Below are 20,290 nucleotides of genomic sequence, written 5' to 3'. Positions count from 1 at the left end.
CTTAGCATAACTCTTTGGCACAAGTATAAAAAGCCACAGATAATGACCATGATAGGAATAAGAGGAGAGGTAAAAGGCAGGCATAGAGTGCAGCGCAGTATTGCTTTTCAGCACATGGCTGAAAATAGTCATTTTGTCCTGTCTGTTGTCTGCGTATCAGCAGACTTTATGCTGGCGGAAGGCCCTTTTGCATCCCCCTAGTGTGGGACAGTCTTTGCTAAGGCCTCGTCACGTGACCCGACACCATGATGGGAGCCAGAGCTCTAAGCTCTTCAGCCTTGTAAGCTCCAGGTCTCCAACAGAAACCATCCACAGCTTTCCCCATCCGCTTCAATGGCAATAGGACAGAGGAGGCATCTACTTTGCTGGAAGGGTGCTTGTTGCACCTGCAAGATTGTGTGGTGGCAATGCAGGGCCTCTGGTCACTACCATTATAAGTCACCCAGAAGTCAACCCACATTGTGAGCAAGGTTACAGTTGCACGGTACTTCTTCAGCCTGTTTCGGTCTTCTGAAAGCCCAGAGAGGATGTTTGCACCAGGGGAACATTGCACTGGTCAATTCAAATATAACTTGCAGAAAGTGCAAAAGTAAGATCCAGCCTGCCAATTCAGCCTAGCAACAAACACAATTAGAAAAACTCCAGGATGGGGATGTATAAGGAGGAGCATAAAATACTTGACATTATGCTAGTTGCCAATGTACTAAATTAGGCTGTATACTCCATGGTCTCATGTGATGATAGAGAAATATATATTTGGCCATGCTTTCAAAATAAACATTTAATAAGAGGAAGCAAGCAAAAAAAAAAATTGCTTTTCATCATGGGCATAACCAGCTGTTTCCGGCTCATAGCCAGTTGCCTTGGAGATGGATCAGTCGCAGGGGATTATAGGTAAATACCCCGGATGCCAAAGACGCCTGAGGAACGTTTAGGCTTGTCAGCACAAAACAACAGCTACAGGGATGTGGAGCAAAATAAATTACGAACGGTAATTTTGAGATAACGCTCGTTGTTAAATACAACATGAAGTCATTCCTAATATGACACCAGTAACTACCTAGCGCTAGCAGCGAGGCAAAATAAACACATCAGCACCTGCATTGATAAATATCTGAACCTCAAATAACACACAAAACGAGTGTAAAAAGTCATAACCCTGAGTGTGCTGTGAGGTTGCCAGGAGACAGCTAGGGAGGGTCCAGAGTGGCCCGGTTAGGGGCAATGTTTGTGGCAGTGTGGTGGCCCCGGGCGACTGTCCTGCCTATAATCCGGCCCTGCACTTTAAAGGCTGTAGGGGTCTATGTACTAAGCTTTGGCAAGAGATAAATCAGCTCCTGTCACTTTACAGGCCTTGTTTGAAAAATAACAGGAGCTGATTGGCTGGTACTTTATCTCCATCCACTTTATCTCTCTCCAAGACTTGTACATTTACCCCTGAGTTTGAAAAATGACAGTTAGGAGCTGATTGGTTGGTGTCTTAAACTCCCCACTTTATCTTTTTGCAAGGATTGATATATCTCCCCCTTTATGTTATCTTTAAGAATAAATGTATTTAAAAAATGACAGGAGCACCAATTAAGATTAGTAACGAGTGATAACAACGTTCAATAACTCGTTATTAAATATGCCCCTAAAAATGTCTTTACAAACACAAATACATACGGTAGTACAACGTGATTCAGTTCCCGGTAATACCTTTTGTCTTTTCCTGAGTGTCCAGTTCTTCCACAGCAATAGTTTGACCTTGGCATTGAACCTCATTCTTGTGGACTTAAATTTACAGTGATCTGCAACACACAATTGGAAACAGTTATACAGTAGTTTAAGAATAATATTCTACTGTAGTGACTATGGATGAGGACTTATAGTGTCTAAGGGGGCATTTATCAAAAATCATATTTCCAAAGCTATCTGAGCGCAATGTTATCGCCAAGATCGCATTGCAAAATGCGATTTTACCGTTGCCATGTATCATCCGTCACCTGCATGGACAACCCTCCATGGCTAAATTTGCGATGTATAGCCCATAGGCTTCAGTTATGGGGGCCAATCTCTGGAATGCATAGCATTCTGGAAATTGGTAAATACGGCAACATCACGTCCCCCATAGAAACCTAATGGGGGTTGCAGCTGCCAGCAGGAATGGAGGGATACCTGCTGCCGTCCCTCTGTCATACATTTGGGGGAGACTAAATATTTGCAGCTAGCCCCCAAAGACGGGTCTTTTAATATTTATTGATAAATGGGCCCCCAAGTCTGAACTCTGCATATAGCAAAAAATTGTCAAATATCAACAAACACTGATAACAATATATCCAATATACAGGGTCATGCATGCCAGAATTACACATTTCATGTGGAAGACATTCACATGGGTCTGGGATTTTTCATTTACAATTGACTAACTGAAACTAAATGTTTTCCAGGATAGGCCTCGTGAAACAGGGACTGGCCATTGGCAACAGGGGTATCTGGTAGCCTTAGCATAGCCTTGTCCTTTGCTTTAGATACAACTTTACACCAGCATGTCTGTCTTTGCTGGTTTATTATGGGAATAGATGCCCCTTTACACCAGCATGAAGGGCCGGCTCCAGGGGTAGCTGCGCCCCTGTGCCGCCTGAGTGGTGGTCGCCTCTGTAGTCGTGCGCGGCTTCGCTGCGCACAGGGACGGATTAATGGGGGGGCGACAGGGGCGATCGTCCCTGGGCCCCCACACCTTAAGGGCCCCCACACCCATTGGGGTTAAAGTGAACCGGAGGAGGCGGAACCAGTTCTGGCTCCTCCAGCCAACTTAACCCCTGCGCCGCAGGGAGGCACCATTTGCCAGATGTCTGCTGAGATTGTAACCAGCGGGTGCCCAGCTCCCTTCCTTTCGCAGGCAGCCGGAGCAGGAGACTGGAGCTCACTCTGGCCCTGGAAGTGTGAAATAGACGGCCATCCTGAGTAACCTGAGGGTTTCTCAGTGGAACGATGGTCACGCAGAGTGATCTCATGCTGTATCTTCAGGTGCAACAGTGGATCACTAAAGCCTGCACAGTGGTCGTCTTTCTACTACAGACGCCACCTGCTGCTTTTACATATTCTCGCACAGCGGCTGCGTCCAGAGACTCAGCTGCTATCCCAACCGAGTCCGTCTCTGAATAAGGTCCTATACAGGGACGTTTTAAGAGAGGAAAGGCCCGTGTGCAGACTCTGTGTGGGCCCCCTCCTCTCTGGCACACTTGCAGGTGTCTGGGAAAATTACCCTGCACCATATTCCTGAGGACATCTCTGTTCCCATTTTACCGGTGATTTTTGGTGCTCTGCTGCGTTGGTCCGGCCCTGCAAAGCAGCACTCCGGAGAGGTAAGCAGGGGCGCCAAGAGGCAAGGGTGTGGGTACTGTTTACTTGGGCCCGGGCTTCCTGAGGGGCCCGGCGCTGCCCCCCTCCCATCTCTCTCTCTCAGCAGCCACAGCAGTCTCCTTTCCTGTGGGGGTGGCGAGCACACTGCTCGCACCCCCCTGGCTTTGTGCCAGGCTGAGGGGCTTACAGCGCCCCCTCTCTGGTGCGCGGCGCTGCAAAACTGGTTTTTTTTTCTTGAGGGGGCGTGGCCACGCCGCCCACTATTAGGCCACGCCCCCTCTGTACCTTGGCCCGCCACGGCTTTCTACGGCCCTGCACACCCTGCACCCATTATAGATATGACATTGGTTCTATATCACATGTATACATTTTAGTACATAAGTTTACATTTGTAATAGGATGGTTTTTTTTTATTTAAAGTTGCCGTTGTCATCACTAGATTTACTCGGTCAGTCTTAATAACTCTTCTGTTTCCACTGTGCTGTAAAATAGGTAGCTGTGCTGTCACGGATTAGCTGAGCTAGGATAACTGAGTGTATAAAGTAATGTACTGTATATTTCCAAGAGAGACAGATGTTCTAGGATGATGCAGAGGCCCAGACCTGCAGCGCACACAGCAATACTAAATCAATAAAAAAGATAGAAAACTACTTTTTTATTTTAAATTTGCATCATGGATTACACAACATTATTCTTTATTTGAAAGTACAGAAAATATGCTGTAAATGAAATCATTCTTATTTAATTGATTTTAGAAGTTTATTTTTATATAATGCTTTCTTTTCTATTATTTGATTTCTTTTTTATTTGTCATAAAGAGCAGGTGCTTCTGTTGCTATTATTGTTTATGAAGATGTCTCTCCTATTACTCAAATTCGTCACAGACTGTACCATATTGTAGAAGAGATAATGTAGCCAAGTAGAATTAAATTGTTTGCAAGTAACACCAACTTTTAACTTTTTATGTATTTGTTGTTAATGATTTTTTTTTTAGTTCTCTCTTAATGTTTTCCTATACTTTCCTGCTAAGCTATATGGCTGGCTTGGAAACGCACATCAGCCTCCCCAGACATTTTACTTATGTGTTACTATATGCAATCTTTATCACAAAAATGAGAAGTGGTTTTGAAATACTTGGGGGGGTTTGTTTAGATTGAGGAGTAGGTTGCAGTCAGCAAAGATATGCTGCCTACCTTGGGGTTTTTCTGACAGGTTTAGTAAAGAAACACTTGCAGAATTTTGGAGGAGGCGGATGCTGAGAATGCTAAGATTGCAAATAGTTTTGAATTAAACCAATAAGCCGTGCCAAAAGCTCCTTTTTACATCCAAGAATGTGCAAAGACATCCAGCAGGAATACAGGGTGATTCAGGTTTTGCTGCACACTGAACTTTTCAGAATAAACAAGGGGAGAAGAGAAAGAGGGGAAAGTAATAAGATAAACAGAACATGATTCATGTAAAAGGCTATTTACTAAAATTTCAGGAGTTTTATGTACTTTTCAAAAAGACCCAGTTCGCCCAGTGCATGATGGTCTGGTGAAATTTATATAATAAGCAAGAAAGTGTGTATCTGATTGTCCTTTATGCAAGGCCAAAGTTTTGTACTTAGCTCCACCAAACTTTGCATTGTGGTGTAGTTTGGCCAGGATTAGGTTTTGCCTAGGTTTGAAGTTTGTCAAGGCCACACACTGTCACACAATCTCATAAAACCAGGACAAATTACACAGGTGGGGCTGAGAGGCTGGCTTCATGCACACACTGTCATACTCTCATCATTCTCTTCCAAATTACTGTGTTATATCACTTTTCCAATAGCTGCATACATGAAATATGGAGTTAGACAGCCCTCTATGTTTGCATGATAAACCGTGTGCATTATTAGCATTTCACTCACTGTTTCATCTTACAGCAGCTGCCGCGGGGGTTTTAGTAGAGTGCCTGGCAGGCTCATGAGCAGCTCAGCACTTGATACATTCAGAATGTGGCAGACAGCTAATCAATCCACAATCTTTGATCCTGGCAAAACTTAGCATATGGAGATTACAAACAACCGAAGAGATTGATCGCTGCCACACAGTGCCACTGCAGGCAGGCCCCCTTCTGTCTGGGAACAGGACTCCAGTCCCGGCATTCCCCCCGGATGGCAGCCCTGCTAGACATGGTCTTCAATGTTGGTCTGCAGGGTGATTTCAGCGGGTGATTCAGCTGCGGACACAGTGACAGGGATCACACAGATTCCCGATTATCTGGGACTACAAGAGACTGTGTTGTTTGCAGACTAGCTGCCCCTTTATAGTCAGGGTTCAAGCAGTGAAGTAGTGCCCTGCATGAGGGGCAAGATTGTTTATTATTTTGTTCCTGAAATGCTGACAGTAAAGCACCATTTATTATCATTTAAACCTAAAGAGCTGCGTGTGGATCTTTATTATGCACCTACTCACTGCACCACTGACCTCTTTACTGAGCTAATTACCCAGTTGTCACAATGAATATATATATATATATATACTAGTACAGTGTTGGCTTACCTTGACTCTCCAGCTGTTGTGGAACTATATATCCCAGCATGCCCTGCCACAGTTTTAGTATGCCCTAATAGCAAAACTGTAGCAGTGCATGCTGGGTTATGTAGTTCCATAACAGCTGGAGTGTCAAGGTTAGCCAACACTGTACTAGTACATATATACTGTATGTACTAGTCTCTGCTCCCTACTCTGTCATGGCTCCTTCCCTGCCGCACTGTCCAGCCCCTTGCTCTGTCCCGCCTGTTCCCTCTGGTGGCATACTTACCTGTACACTGTCTCATTGTCTTGTTTTCGAGGTCTGTCCTTTCTCCCTCACAATGGGAGTCTTTCGAGCGCTCTCCCATGTTTCAACTGTGCGTGCATTGAGGAGATGAAACAGACCTTCTGCAATTATTATAGATATAAAATGTAATGTATGTGTTTGTGTAAATACAGTCAGGTGCATAAATATTGGGACATTGACAGAATTTTCATATTTTGGCCTCTATTCACCACCACAATGGCTTTGAAATGAAACAAACAAGATGTGCTTTAACTGCAGACTTTCAGATTTAATTTGAGGGTAATTACATCCAAATCAGGTGAACAGTGTAGGAATTACAACGGTTTCTATATGTGCCTCCCACTTTTTAAGGGGCCAAAAGTAATGGGACTATCAACTCAAAAGCTATTTCATGGACAGGTGTGGGCTATTCCCTCGTTATTTCATTATCAATTAAGCAGGTAAAAGGTCTGGAGTTGATTCTAGGTGTGACATTTGCATTTGGAACCAGTTGCTGTCGACTCTCAATATGAGATCCAAAGAGCTGTCACTATCACTGAAGCAAGCCATCATTAGGCTAAAAAATCAAAACAAACCCATAAGAGAGCTAGCAAAAACATTAGGTGTGGCCAATTCAACTGTTTGGAACATTCTTAAAAAGAAAGAATGCACCAGAGAGCTCAGCAACACCAAAAGACCCGGAAGACCATGGAAAACAACTGTGGTGGATGACAGAAGAATTATTTCCCTTGTGAAGAAAAATCCCTTCACAACAGTTGGCCAAATCAGGAACACTCTCCAGCAGGTAGGTGTATATGTGTCAAAGTCAACAATCAAGAGAAGACTTCACAAGAGTGAATATAGAGGGTTCACCACAAGATGTAAACCATTGGTGAGCTACAAAAACAGGAAGACCAGATTAGAGTTTGCCAAATAACATCTAAAAAAGCCATTACAGTTCTGGAACAACAGCCTATGGGCAGATGAGACAAAGATCAACTTGTACCAGAGTGATGGGAAGAGAAGAGTATGGAAAAGGAAAGGAACTGCTCATGATCCAAAACATACCACCTCATCAGTGAAGCATGGTGGTGGTAGTGTCATGGCGTGGGCATGTATGGCTGCCATTGGAACTGGTTCCCTTGTATTTATTGATGATGTGACTGCTGACAAAAGCAGCAGAATGAATTCTGAAGTGTTTCGGGCAATATGCTTCTGAACTCATTGGACGGCGCTTCACAATGCAGATGGACAATGACCCGAAGCATACTGCAAAAGCAACCAAAGAGTTTTTTAAGGCTAAAAAGTGGAAAGTTATGCAATGGCCAAGTCAATCCCCTGACCTGAATCCGATTGAGCATGCATTTCGCTTGATGAAGACAAAACTGAAGGGAAAATGCCCCAAGAACAAGCAGGAACTGAAGACTTTTGCAGTAGAGTCCTGGCAGAGCATCACCAGGGATGAAACCCAGCGTCTGGTGATGTCTATGCGTTCCAGACTTCCTGCAAAGGATTTGCAACAAAGTATTAAAAAGTGAAAGTTAGATTTAGGATTGTTGAGTTTGTCCCATTACTTTTGGCCCCTTAAAAAGTGGGAGACACATATAGAAACCATTGTAATTCCTACACCGTTCACCTGATTTGGATGTAATTACCCTCAAACTAAATCTGAAAGTCTGCAGTTAAAGCACATCTTGTTTGTTTCATTTCAAAGCCATTGTGGTGGTGAATAGAGGCCAAAATATGAAAATTCTGTCAATGTACCAATATTTATGCACCTGACTATATATTAAAGCTAACACACAGTAAAGTGTTTAGCTAGCTAGTGTCTGACAAACATACACAGTGACAAAGATGCCTGCAGTCTTTTACACGCTTCTCTCCCACTCCATTTACATACAACTCTCTCTAATGATGACTAGTCTGTAGTATTGCAGCATGAACTACAGCCCACACCCACTCCATACAATCTCCTGTATGAAATGGAATCTAAAATTATGAGGGAGGGACTTACATGCAATCAGAAACATGTTTTTGAGATCCAAGATCTGAGCTTGCCAGAAGACTCTAGTCAGAACTCGGTTCTACTCGGAATCTCAAAGTGATCTGAGCAGAGACTTGGTTCGACTTGGAACCCCAAAGTTTGTGTGTGTTCAGTTTTCACTAAAACCGAACCGTACATCTCTAATTAAAATTAGATTTGATCATCTGTTATGATAGGTTTTATAATTTACTTATCTAATCTACTTTTTATGGTGATGTAAGCATATTTGGCAGTAGATAAAGGTGGCCACTAGAGCTGCAGCTCCACAAATGAATATGAAATTAAATGAAATGTATCAATGAAGGTGTGAGGAAGTTAATGGTTGTAGAAAGGTTAATTATATTGAATTCATTTTTTATGATGGTGCTGAGTTAATGATTCTTGAGTGGTGTTAATTAATACTAAATGCATGATTGTGATGTCACAAAAATACTCTATTATTTCGCAGTCACTGGAAATTTCTCTGTATTGTATGGTGGTCACTGAGATGCTCTGTGTATTGTATGGTGGTCACTGGGATGCTCTATGTATTGTACTGTGGTCACTGGGATGCTCTGTGTATGTTATAGCAGTCACTGGGATGCTCTGTGCACTGTATGACAATCACTGCGATTTTCTTAATATTGTATGTAAATCACTAGGATTTTCACTGTACCATATCACGGTGAGTAGGATGCTCTCTGTATTGTATATCGGTCACTAGGATCTTCACTATATTGTAAGGTGGTTTCTAGGATACTTTTTGCATTATTAGGTGGTCAGTATTGTATGGTGGTCACTCAGCTGCTTCTTTATTGTATGACATCACTGGGAAATTCTCTGTATTGAATTTTACTAGACTGCCTTATGCTTTAGGTACACTTAGGCAGCAACAAATGTATTGTTAATTCTTTCTTTTACACTGCTTGGGAAAATTTATTTTATCCCAGCCTACATATGTGCTTGCCCCAGCCACATGAGGTCACTTTCATCATTTTTTCCAGGGTCACTTTAAATTCTTAATCTGGCCCTGCTGGGGTCTAAGTCCACCCCTATTCACTAGCCACATATTTTTGCACAGAAAATTCTATTTGTGTTACAGAAATAGTATACCTCACAATTTTGCTGGTCCTTCAATTTGGTCAAATGTCGGACAGATATTAAAAAGTGACCTGGTCACATGACAATGGGTGTGTGGTAACCACACAACAGAGGTGTGGTCACCACACTTTTGGGGAGTCTCTAACATTTTTAAACTGCTTATGTGCTCCCTACCTGTTACCTATCAATAGTTATAAAGGGAGCATACCACCCAATCTTCCAATCCATTAGACAAAGTATCTGCTGGACAAAGGTGGCCATGAGTGGGATGGTAGGATATAGCCTTCCAATTGGGATTGTCCCGATTAAATGTAGGCAATTGGCCGATGTGGTCTAGTGTCCCACACAATTCATCCTAGCATTCCCATTTCCTTACTTCATTTTTCTGTTAATTAAAAAAAACAAAACACTATTATTATTATTAGTTATTTATATAGCACCAGCATATTCCATTGCGCCTTACAAATGGGAATTAAACACCGTTCACTATAGTTAGAAGTATGATAGCATGTCGGTTGTCCCTAAAAGCTGGAGTTGAATTTCACTACTGCAAATCAACAATGTAAATGATAAATAATTGGAGATAAATCACATTAGCAGATGTCTGTATAGTCACTGTATATTTCATTTGCATTGATTTGATAGGTGCACCATAAAACACCATGGGACATACAGTACAAATCAAAACGTGCTCTATGGGATTGCTTAGAGTGCTGCATTTATGCATGCTACTCTAAACTTGTAGGTCACCAACTACTAAACAAGAGAAATAAAGGCTCATTTTAGAGATAATCTACTTTTAGGTGCTTTCTAGTACACAAACTAATGTTTTGGCAAGGTCTAACAAATTAGGGTATTATAATGAATAATCTTGTGTAATAAGATTATATTATGGAGAAGGATGATGTGTTACTGATGCATCTAGTCAGTGCTTTGACCTACTTTAATCTGTGCAAGTAATGTATTTCTATTTATTTTGGGTGTAAAACAGTTGACTGATATTGTTTGGGGGACCTGCTGTGCCAGTAACAGGAAATTATGCTGGAAGCAAAATGCATATTCTCTGTTTATAACTCCACACAGCTGCCAGTCCAGTACTAGATAACAATTAAGTATATATAGTACAGCCTACAGGAGGTTTCCTAAATCATATTGGCTCCATCCACTTATCCTGCTCCACCAATTTACAGTCCAATCTATTTTTATTATAATCCCCTGGATTAGATGACCCCACCCACTTTTACAATAGCCACACCCATTTAATCTCCAATAGGAGAGACAGGAGAGTTCATTTATTTGTTTTTAGTGGAGATGCCTATTTTATTATGCCTCGGTTTTGAGTCTATGCATCCTGAAAACTGTATACCAATGAATATTTGCAATTAACTAAGATTGGAGTGTCAATAAAATAAATTACTTTCATAAGCACTCCTGTAAAGGCAGGCTTTTTGTTACAAATAGTGTCACTCGGTGGCGTCCCTCCCCGCAGTGTCACCCAGTGCGGGGATGGACGCTGTGTGTGCCCCCAAAAATGGGGCGTGGCCACATGACCTGAACCTCCGTGCTTCTTACTTAGGGGAGCAGGAGGTGCGGACTGCCCTGTGTGCCGTGCTCGCTCCCTCACAGTGTCATTAGCAATTAATACTACAGTGCAGCACCCAGTTCCTGTCACTGAGGGGGAGTCTGCACGTTGGTGTCATCCCTCGGTGACACCTGGATGCGGCCTCCACCCCCTTTGTGATGCCACTGGTGTCACTATATTATAAATGAATAGATACAAATAGGAGTAACAATCTTGGTGCTCTCACATACAGATAATGAAAAAGATCAAAGGTATTTTTAAACTGAAATTAAATTTTGACTGTAGCAATTGGTGTCATCCACTTTACTGTAAATATATATGTGCAGACCCGTGTGTTTTGGGTTTGGTTCTTATAATTGTCGTGTTTTGGATTTGGCAAAACCACGCTCAAGTTTTTTGGTTGTGGATTTATTTAAAAGAGCTGGCTGACTAAAGTAAGCAACAGAGCAGTGATACAAACACATGGCAGTTTAAAAGATTATGAAATATAGTGGCAGACAGGATGGTAGTTTAATAACCTATACAACCCTATAGAATGTTTTCATTAATCAAGAACTAAAAGCCTAAAAGTAAAAGCTTACTAGAAAATATAATATAGCCTCAGGCCAGTACAGGTAAATTGAGTAATAGGCTAGTAGTCTTTACATCAATACAGCAAGGTGGGCAATGCCCATAATGTAAAGTGATGCACAATGGAAAGTCCTTGGACCCTCCCAGCTTCCCTTATGTTGCATATTTTAAAGGACATGCACAGTTTAACAAACCAAGTACTTGTGGTTGAAGTGCTTGGTTTGTTTGGGATCCCACAAAAGAAAACATCTTGGCAGTTTCATTAAACCAAGCTACCAATAGACTTAAGGTGGCTAAAAGTGCTGTTACTCATCCTCACAGTTGGAATATGTCATTATCACGCTCATCACTCTTGTTAATAGCATCATCACACAAAACTAGCTTATCCCCACTGGAATCTGCCTTTACAGAAATCTGTTTGTTGTAATTGGCAGCAAAGGTCTTCCTCATAAAATTTGTAGTTCATATTGATGAACATCAGTTTTTCTAAATTTGATGGAAGTAGGCAACTGCACTAATCTCTCACAAGGTTCCCAGCTTTGCTAAACACTCTTTCCAAGTTCACACTGGAGGGTGGGCAGCCTAAGTAAACCATAGCTAGTTTATACAAGGGACTCCAAATTGCCTTTTTCCTCCCAGTATTCAAAGGGACTGTGTGGCATGCTAATTTGTGCATTATCATTAAAGTAATCCTCGACCATTCTATTGATGTTTATTGTATCAGATTGAGTCAAGGTAGAGGTATCAATATATGTGGACAATTCTTGTAAGCCTACAAGATGTCATAATGTTTCACTTTGGTGCACTGAGTTGACTCATCATCATCACCAGTGTGTCTCTTGGAAAAGGTCAGCAACATTGTCAGGAGAAACTGAAGCAGGAGACATTGTGTCATGTGCCACTTGAGCTGGAAACTTCCTCGGCAAGAAGTTCTTTGCATCTCTTAAGATCTGTGTCTGTTGGAAAGAAAGTTATTATGTTGGATATAAACCTAGGATCAAGCATGGTTGCCAAAGTGTAGTGACCCAATTGTAAGCTGTTGCAAACCTTTCAGTCCTGGTGAAGTTAAAAAAATAACGCTTTCTTACCTATTTTGACCCATGCAGGACACCGTAGTTGTAGTCCTTCTGATGCTTGCCAGGATTCTGTATTTAATTTGTTTTGCTCAAGACAGCAGGTTGGTCTGAGGTAAGTTGCCTATTTCTCTTTAACTGCTCTTCTAGTCACTTGGTGCGCACACATACACAATACAGATTGTGTGTGTGCATTGGCATGAGCAGGTAGTACACTGCACACTCACTCCATCGTGCCTGACAGCACTGGAACTGCAGGTCATACAGAAATCGGGACAGCTGGGGTGAACAGATCACATATTGCCTGGCTCCCTGCTGATTGCACAGCACAATTACTGCTCACCGAGTATTATATTATGAGTGCTCTGAATGCTGTGGAATTAGCATACTTAAATAAGCATTATTTAAGTTATACCATGAGCATTCAGTAGTCCCTGCTTCAAAAGTTAAGGGGCAGTGGTACCTGCCAACTTATGATGGAAAACATGCAAAATGCTTTTTTTTGGGGGGGGAACATTTTTTTTTTTTGTATAAGGCTTACTGCATTGTGAAATATAGTGTTTGCCTTTTTTAAGTGATTATTCCATCCCCTTGTGTAGCAATTATTATTCGGTAACATCCACTGTCCTCCAGCATGTACAGTATATTACATTGTGTAATACAAGCTGCTTATTTCTAGGGCCAATACTGTATGCATCATAATATCACGTCCTTAGAGAGTTTGCAGAAACGTAACATTTATTTATTAACAGTTATTTATACTTTGCACATATATTCCTCAGCGCTTTACAGTGAATATTTTAGTCTCTGCCCCAGTACAGTTTATAATCTATATTTCCTAACACATGCTCACACACATTCACTAGGGTAATTTTTTTTTGTCAGAAGTCTACCAGTATGTTTTTGGAGTGAGAACATACAAACTTCACACAGATAGTGCATTGGTCAGGAATTGAACTCATAACCTCAGTAATGTGATGCTAATAACGACACCATCCATGCAATGTCTTTTTTTTTTGTGCCCATAGCCACGCCCCCTATCAGGTCAAACCCCCCGAGCTCAGGGCGCCAAAGGAAACTTTCGCCCTGAGCTCCGAAAAGTCTAGAACCGGCCCTGACCAGTAGCCCCTGTCCAAATATCTGAAGTTAAGTGGATAGTCAGTAAAATAGCATTTTATAGGCAAAGAATACATTTTTGTTTATTGGAAAAATAGAAATGAGATGAAATTTGGTAGCATGGACAAATGACCTAAACTAGGCGGCTAAAACCTGATGCATTAATGGCAGATATTGGATGTAGATCTAATGCTAACATAGCTGTCATGGCTTCAGTGATCTGCAATGCAACAGGTTGGTGGATGTCATACATGGTTCCTCTTGATAAAAACTTGAATGAACTTGCTGCAAATTGCATAAAAGGCCAGATGTGCTTAGATGATTAACGTCCCTACTTCTACTTACTTTGGCACTACAAATGCCACAGATGCTATAAAAAATGTTGCCAGGATTTGGCAAAACATATATCCACATGGGAGGAGGTGATTTTTTTGGTCTTTTGCCTAGACATGACAATGTGTTTCTCTCTTTCTTCTCCACCTTGTTGTAGAATTTCTCAAGTGAGGAAAGAAATAGACAATTATACTCCAAGCAGAGCAAATAAGTCTACAATGTGGTGAGGTAATCACCTGAAGGGACTCACCTATATAAGGTGCCCTATATTCCCATAACAGTTTCTTTAATCTGCCACACGTATTCGTATCTCCGCTGGGTTTTGTTCCAAAAATCCTCCCCGCAGGAAATAGGCTCACCTGGGATCAGGTATTGACGTTCCCCAAAAGGTTTCTTTAAAGGTTTTCTCTGGTCCCTCAGCACATGAAAAAAATAGTAAAAGTATAGCCATACTGGCTTCACCTCACAACTAAGAACTTTAAGATTAGTGTCACACTTCAATCCGGATGAAGTGACCACGAACTCTATAGGTGAACCCTGTTATTTGCTGAGAAGTGTATGGTATTTTCTTTTTGATTTTTTTCATTTTAATAATTACTTTTGGAATATAATCTCTGCATGAAGATTCCTGTTCATCCATACAAACACATCTGTACATTATGTGCTGAGGGACCAGAGAAACCATTAAAGAAACCTTTTGGGGAACGTTGATACCTGATCCCAAGTGAGTCTATTCCCTGCGGGGAGGTTTTTTTGGTACAAAACCCAGCGGAGATACGTATATGTGTGGCACGTGAAAGAAACTTATGGGAGTATAGGGCACCTTATATAGGTGAGTCCCTTCAGGTGATTAACTCACCACATTGTAGACTTATTTGCTCTGCTTGGAGTATAATTGTCTATTTCTTTCCTCACTTGAGAAATTCTACAACAAGGTGGAGAGGAAAGAGAGAGGAATCGTGAGATGTGACAGCACCTGTGGAACGCTTAATTTGTGTTTTTGTGTATTTCTGAAGGAGTGGCACTCCTAAGCGTGAATCGGGCTGCATTCACAGGGCACAGGCGGTTTGGACCATTGTTACTTATTTGTATATTATGACAATGTGCTTCTTTTTACAGACATAAAGTGCTGCCACAGCTGGCTTTGACACAAACAAAATCATCCTCCTGAATTTTATCATCTTGTTCTTGTCCAACACATTCAGCATCATCCTCACTAGTGTCAGATACACAATGATCCCCTTCATCATGTTGCACATTTACAACTTCCAAAGTTGCACCCCCAATTTCTATGTCCAAACCATCATCATCCTCACATTTGGAGAGGGTTCAGAAATGGTAGTAGGAGACTTCTCTGGGATTACACTGATAGAATCGGACTCAGACTCACACATAGAAGACACCCTTGGACTCTCCTCAGGTCTCTGTGAAGTTTGTGAAGACACAATTTGTTCTTCAGCCTTAGTGTGCTTTTTGTGCCCTGATTTGCCTGTTTTAGAGATGACACATCTAGACTCAGAGCAAGAGGGTGGTACATGCGAGGTTACAGAAGATGCCTGACTTGGTTTGGCCGTGTCATTCGCAATAAGCATTCTAGCACATTAAAGAGCAGTAGCATGACCAGAACTTGGAAATAAAGGCCATGCTCTGAGCCTGTGTGTGGTGTATGGCATGCTGGCAATTTACATTTTTCTGCAGTAACTTTTCCCTTAATAGTTAGATGTGATGTTTTCTTAAAGATTATCAAGCATTGTTTAGATTTGTAGTGCCCTTTCTTACATCTTCTCCCCCCTTGACCTCCTTTAAAAGTAGGGGGTCTATTTACTAAGCAGTGTTAGGAGACAGAGTGAAAAGTGATAAGGTGCCAGCCAATCAGCTCCTAACTGCGTCTCACAGGCTGTGTTTGAAAAATGACAGTTGCGAGCTGATTGGCTGACACCATATCACTTTTCACTCTGTCTCTTACCATACTACTCTAGCTAAAGCATGCCTGGCTGTCTGTTTGTCCTTTTTAGCTAGAGTAGTACGGTAGTTACACCACTGCATGCATGTTAGCAAACAGTGGGTCCTTTTCAGGGTCAATGCAATAGGGTTATGGGTGAGGATGATGGTAACAAATAAAGGCTGCAGGTGTACTTCAGGGTCCAGTCTTCAACCTGGGCAACACCGGGTATCCCAGCTAGTGTATATGTGTATGTGTATATATATATAAACGGCAATCCGGGACCAGGCTTACCAGATGGGGGAGGCAGAACGAGAGAATTGGCAAAACCACCATCCAACAGGAGAAAGAACTCATTTTTAATTTGTCCTCTCGGAGCCTTAGTGATATCGAGATATCTGTCTTAGATAAAGGGCTATCATTTATCCCTAGTAATTCCCATCAGGACCTCCCATGGAAGGTTGATTTGCATAAATTCAGCCGTTCCTTGAGAATTAGGGAATTTTTTCAACATAAATTAACAACACATTCAGACCCTTTTGATGAGTTCTTTCAGAGACACTCTAAGTCCTCCTTTGATCCCCCATCATCTAATGCCTCACTGAAAACCTTCACCCGCTTGGTAGATGAATCCATCACCAAATTTGATAAAGCACCTAAACACCATTATCATAATTTGTCTCGTGAACAAAAATCTGCTTTAAGTAATCTTGCAGCTTGCAAAGACATTGTCATCCGCCCCGCCGATAAAGGCGGGGGTATCATAGTGATGGACACTACGAAGTACCTCGCGGACATTGATCGACAACTAGCAGATCATGATACATATAGACGTTTACATCAAGATCCTTCCATAGAATATAAAAAGTGCTTGGACTCTATTCTTATTACAGCGTTTCAAAAGGCATTGATTGATAAAAAATTGTTAGATGCTCTTACAGTGGAGTTCCCACTGGTTCTGGTTATATATACCATCCCCAAAGTGCACAAGGATGCTAGAGATCCCCCGGGCAGACCTATCATTTCTGCCCGGGGTTCTCTGTTGCAGCCTATTTCTCAATTCTTAGATTTTTTGTTACAGCCATTAGTTATGAAACAGGCGACTTTCTTAAAAGACACTACTCAGTTTTTGTTAAAACTCAATAGTTTGGGAGATGTACCCACAGGCACCATTATGTGCACTCTTGATGAGAAAAATCTATGTACCATAATTCCTCATGACATGGGCCTGAGTTCCATGCAGAGATTTTTGCAGGCTAATAATTTCGATGCTCTGGATATGGATTTGTTCCTAGAATTGTTGGAGTTCACTTTAACAAAGAATTTTTTTCTTCATAATAACCATTTTTATTTACAGTGTACCGGGTGTGCGATGGGGTCCAATGTGGCCCCATCGTACGCCAACGTGTTCATGTTTGAGCAGGAACATCGATTTTTCTTTTTGGACTCCAGCTTTTCTAGGAACATTATTCTATATACTAGGTATATAGACGATTTGTTTTTACTGTGGTCTGGTACTGAGCAGGAGTTAACGGGGATGATTCATGCTATCAATGCCCAGGAGCAACCAGTCAAATTTTCTTAAAATTTAAGTGCGTCGGAGATTAATTATCTAGACGTTCATATTAAAATCATTGATAATAAAATTTGTATGTAAGTATTCCAAAAAACAACGGACCGTAATACTCTGTTGCACTATAGCAGTTGCCATCCCCCAGCCTTGAAAAAAGCCCTACCTAAGTCTCAAATGTATAGATCTGCGAGGATCACTTCGGATCCCCAGAGGGTCCCCGCTGCATTGGACCAGGTAACCAAGTCGTTTGAGGAACGAGGGTACCCTAAGAATATTCTTAGTAACGCTAAGGAACAGGTTCTTAAAATTCCACGCATAGAGTTATTGAATAAGCAAATAGGCAATTCTAAGTCTAACAAAATTCCGTTGGTATCTGAGTATACGTTAGCAAGCCAGGTTTTACCTAGGGCTTCACGAGCCTTGTGGCCGATTGTCTCTGGTGACCGTGAGTTACCGATCTTTAAAAACAAGGAAATCATGCCGTGTTACAAGAGGGGACGCAATTTGCGGGATATCCTGGTAAAATCTAGGATTACATCTAATACTGAACCCAGCATGCATTTTTTGGTCCAAAAGAAAAAAGCAGGTTGTTATAAATGTGCACAATAATACAAAAGGAAGATCGCACCAAGGAGAATTGTATCAATAATACATTCATGCAAAGTAACCCATATAAATGTTAATAAAAATAGCTCAATAGCATGTTTTATAATACTATGGGGTGCTATTCCTAGACCCGAGATACAAATTAATCAAGAAACCAAGAAGAAGGGGTCCTTACATAGGAATGCATCTATGATTGCATGAGTGTAATAATTATAAAACTTAACCTTTAATAATACATTTTAATAAACATATACTAAAACAAATCCAGCGAAATAAAATGGGTATAGATAAGTGAAGAAAATATACAAGTAAGGAAATAAGTATTAAAATAATGGCTGTGATAGTCACTATGTCCCATTCATTAGCTGCTAATGTAAAGAAGATATAGTAGTGCAAGTATATCAGGTTCTGTACTAGAGAATGTATCAGTCTATCAGGGAATTGTAGCAGGATATAAAGAGAAACAATGTGTGAGGACATGGGATGTGTGTTACAAATTTACTGGCAGCATCTCAGTCATTGCAGAGATCAATTTACTTTTTAGTCCTTTTGTGTCCCCCCTTCCCGTCTCCTAGTGCATGTGTGATCATTCTCAGGACAAACATTTCCATTAGCATGTCTATTATGTACTGTAATATAATAATGTAAGTAATTGTAATGTTTAATACTGGATAAGCCTTGATGTTAGCCTGGTCCATATGTCTGTGTTATTTGTAACCACTAGAGCAAGGTGACACCTCCCAGAACAAAAGACCCTCTAAGTTAATTCTCACCTCCCCAGGGGACGCTCAGGATTTACTCCTCCTTCCATTTGCCTGTTTTGTGTCTCACGTGAATCTGGTAGCCCGAACGGAACCATCCCAGCAGGTGTTCGTCAGGGAAGTAATATCAGGAGGAGGTAGGAGAAAGTGACAGCATAAGGGACCCGCACCAATCAGGAGACGGTGCAACTCCCCCTGGGTGGTCACAATATCGTGGGAAATTGGAAGATTTTAAAACATGTCACCGAAGGCAACTCCAGATGTTAGTCGCTGACTTTGGCTAAAAGGCCTCGCTCTGCTAAGGTGCTAGTGGAACGCATCACCAGTTCTGTGGATTTATACTTTGGAAATTCTGCAAGGACCTATACGCTATTCATTGCTGTGTGTTCTGTGATTAGCTTCTACGTGTGGGGTCCTGGAAACGATTGAGTGGACTTATGCACTATTCACTGCTGTGTGATCAGTGATAGTTTCTACTGTGAGGACTGAGGGTCTCTAGCTATTTCGTGGAATTGTTCTGGGACATTGTACTCTACTGGGACTGCCTCTGTCTGGACTGCTACCTGTTTATTGCCTGTTCTCTGGATTTACCCCTTGCCATTACATTTTATCTGTTGCTGTGTGCTGTGGAAAAATAAACCATCACGTTGGTTTCATCTGCTCGGTGTCTGGGTGATTGAGAGAACCCCGTATCCTCACACAATGTCTCATACTTCAACTTAACACCCCACTGACACAATATGTCTGTTACTACAGAACTATATAATTGATACACTTATTCAGCTGGATGTGATCACAGTGCTGAATATAATGAATAGTAGATGCAATTAAGCAGTCAAATAACTATGTTGATTCTAATATAAACGCTCTCATACAAAATGAATTGATAGATGAGGGAACTCAATTTATCATCTAAATTGATGGATCGTTCAATATGAAATGAACAATAGTTCCAATGACAGTTCTAATATAATATATTGGAAAGACAAAATTGTATCCTATATTGACAAACTATATCTTAATAAACTGTGGAGACTGCTGTAATAATAATCCTGCTGGTAATAAATATTTCATATATTGTCATAATTTATCAGCAGTATGCATGTGTTTTTTATATTTTAAGGGATTCCACTGCTGTGATTAATATTATAACAGCGTTCTGATATCAATTACATAGAAAATAGCAGGGATTTTGTGGCTGTATTAAATAGCAGCATGTTTCATCATTGACACTGTCCCCTTACTATAGTCTTTAGCTCCACTCATGGTCAGTATTACATGCGCTAATAAGCGCTCCCGTTTATAGACCAATATGTAGTGGCAGATAGCAGGGATCCCACACACGCACTACAAGACAGTATGTGATAGCACAATCATTGTATACTTTAGTATCAAGACACTAATCAGCTCCACTCATGGTAAGTATAACATGCGCTGGTATGCGCCGTCATTCACTGACCAATAACAAACATAAGCAG

At 41.3% G+C, this 20,290-nt stretch overlaps 1 protein-coding gene across 1 annotated transcript in view; it reads right to left on the bottom strand.

The window, feature by feature from the left end:
* Window positions 1-20,290, bottom strand: part of ABCA4 (ATP binding cassette subfamily A member 4) — a 363,439-nt gene that overhangs the window by 320,951 nt on the left and 22,198 nt on the right. The window contains exon 2 of the mRNA XM_088443970.1: window positions 1,699-1,790. Within this exon, the coding sequence (XP_088300096.1) occupies window positions 1,699-1,764 (66 nt within the window). The 5' untranslated portion in view covers window positions 1,765-1,790. The remainder of the gene's footprint in view (window positions 1-1,698; window positions 1,791-20,290) is intronic.

Source organism: Taudactylus pleione, unplaced genomic scaffold (assembly GCF_031769625.1).
Source record: "Taudactylus pleione unplaced genomic scaffold, aTauple2 ptg000341l, whole genome shotgun sequence".
Classification (NCBI taxonomy): Eukaryota; Metazoa; Chordata; class Amphibia; order Anura; family Myobatrachidae; genus Taudactylus; species Taudactylus pleione.
The sequence above is the reverse complement of the archived record's forward strand: the minus strand, read 5'-3'. Positions and strand labels throughout refer to the sequence as shown.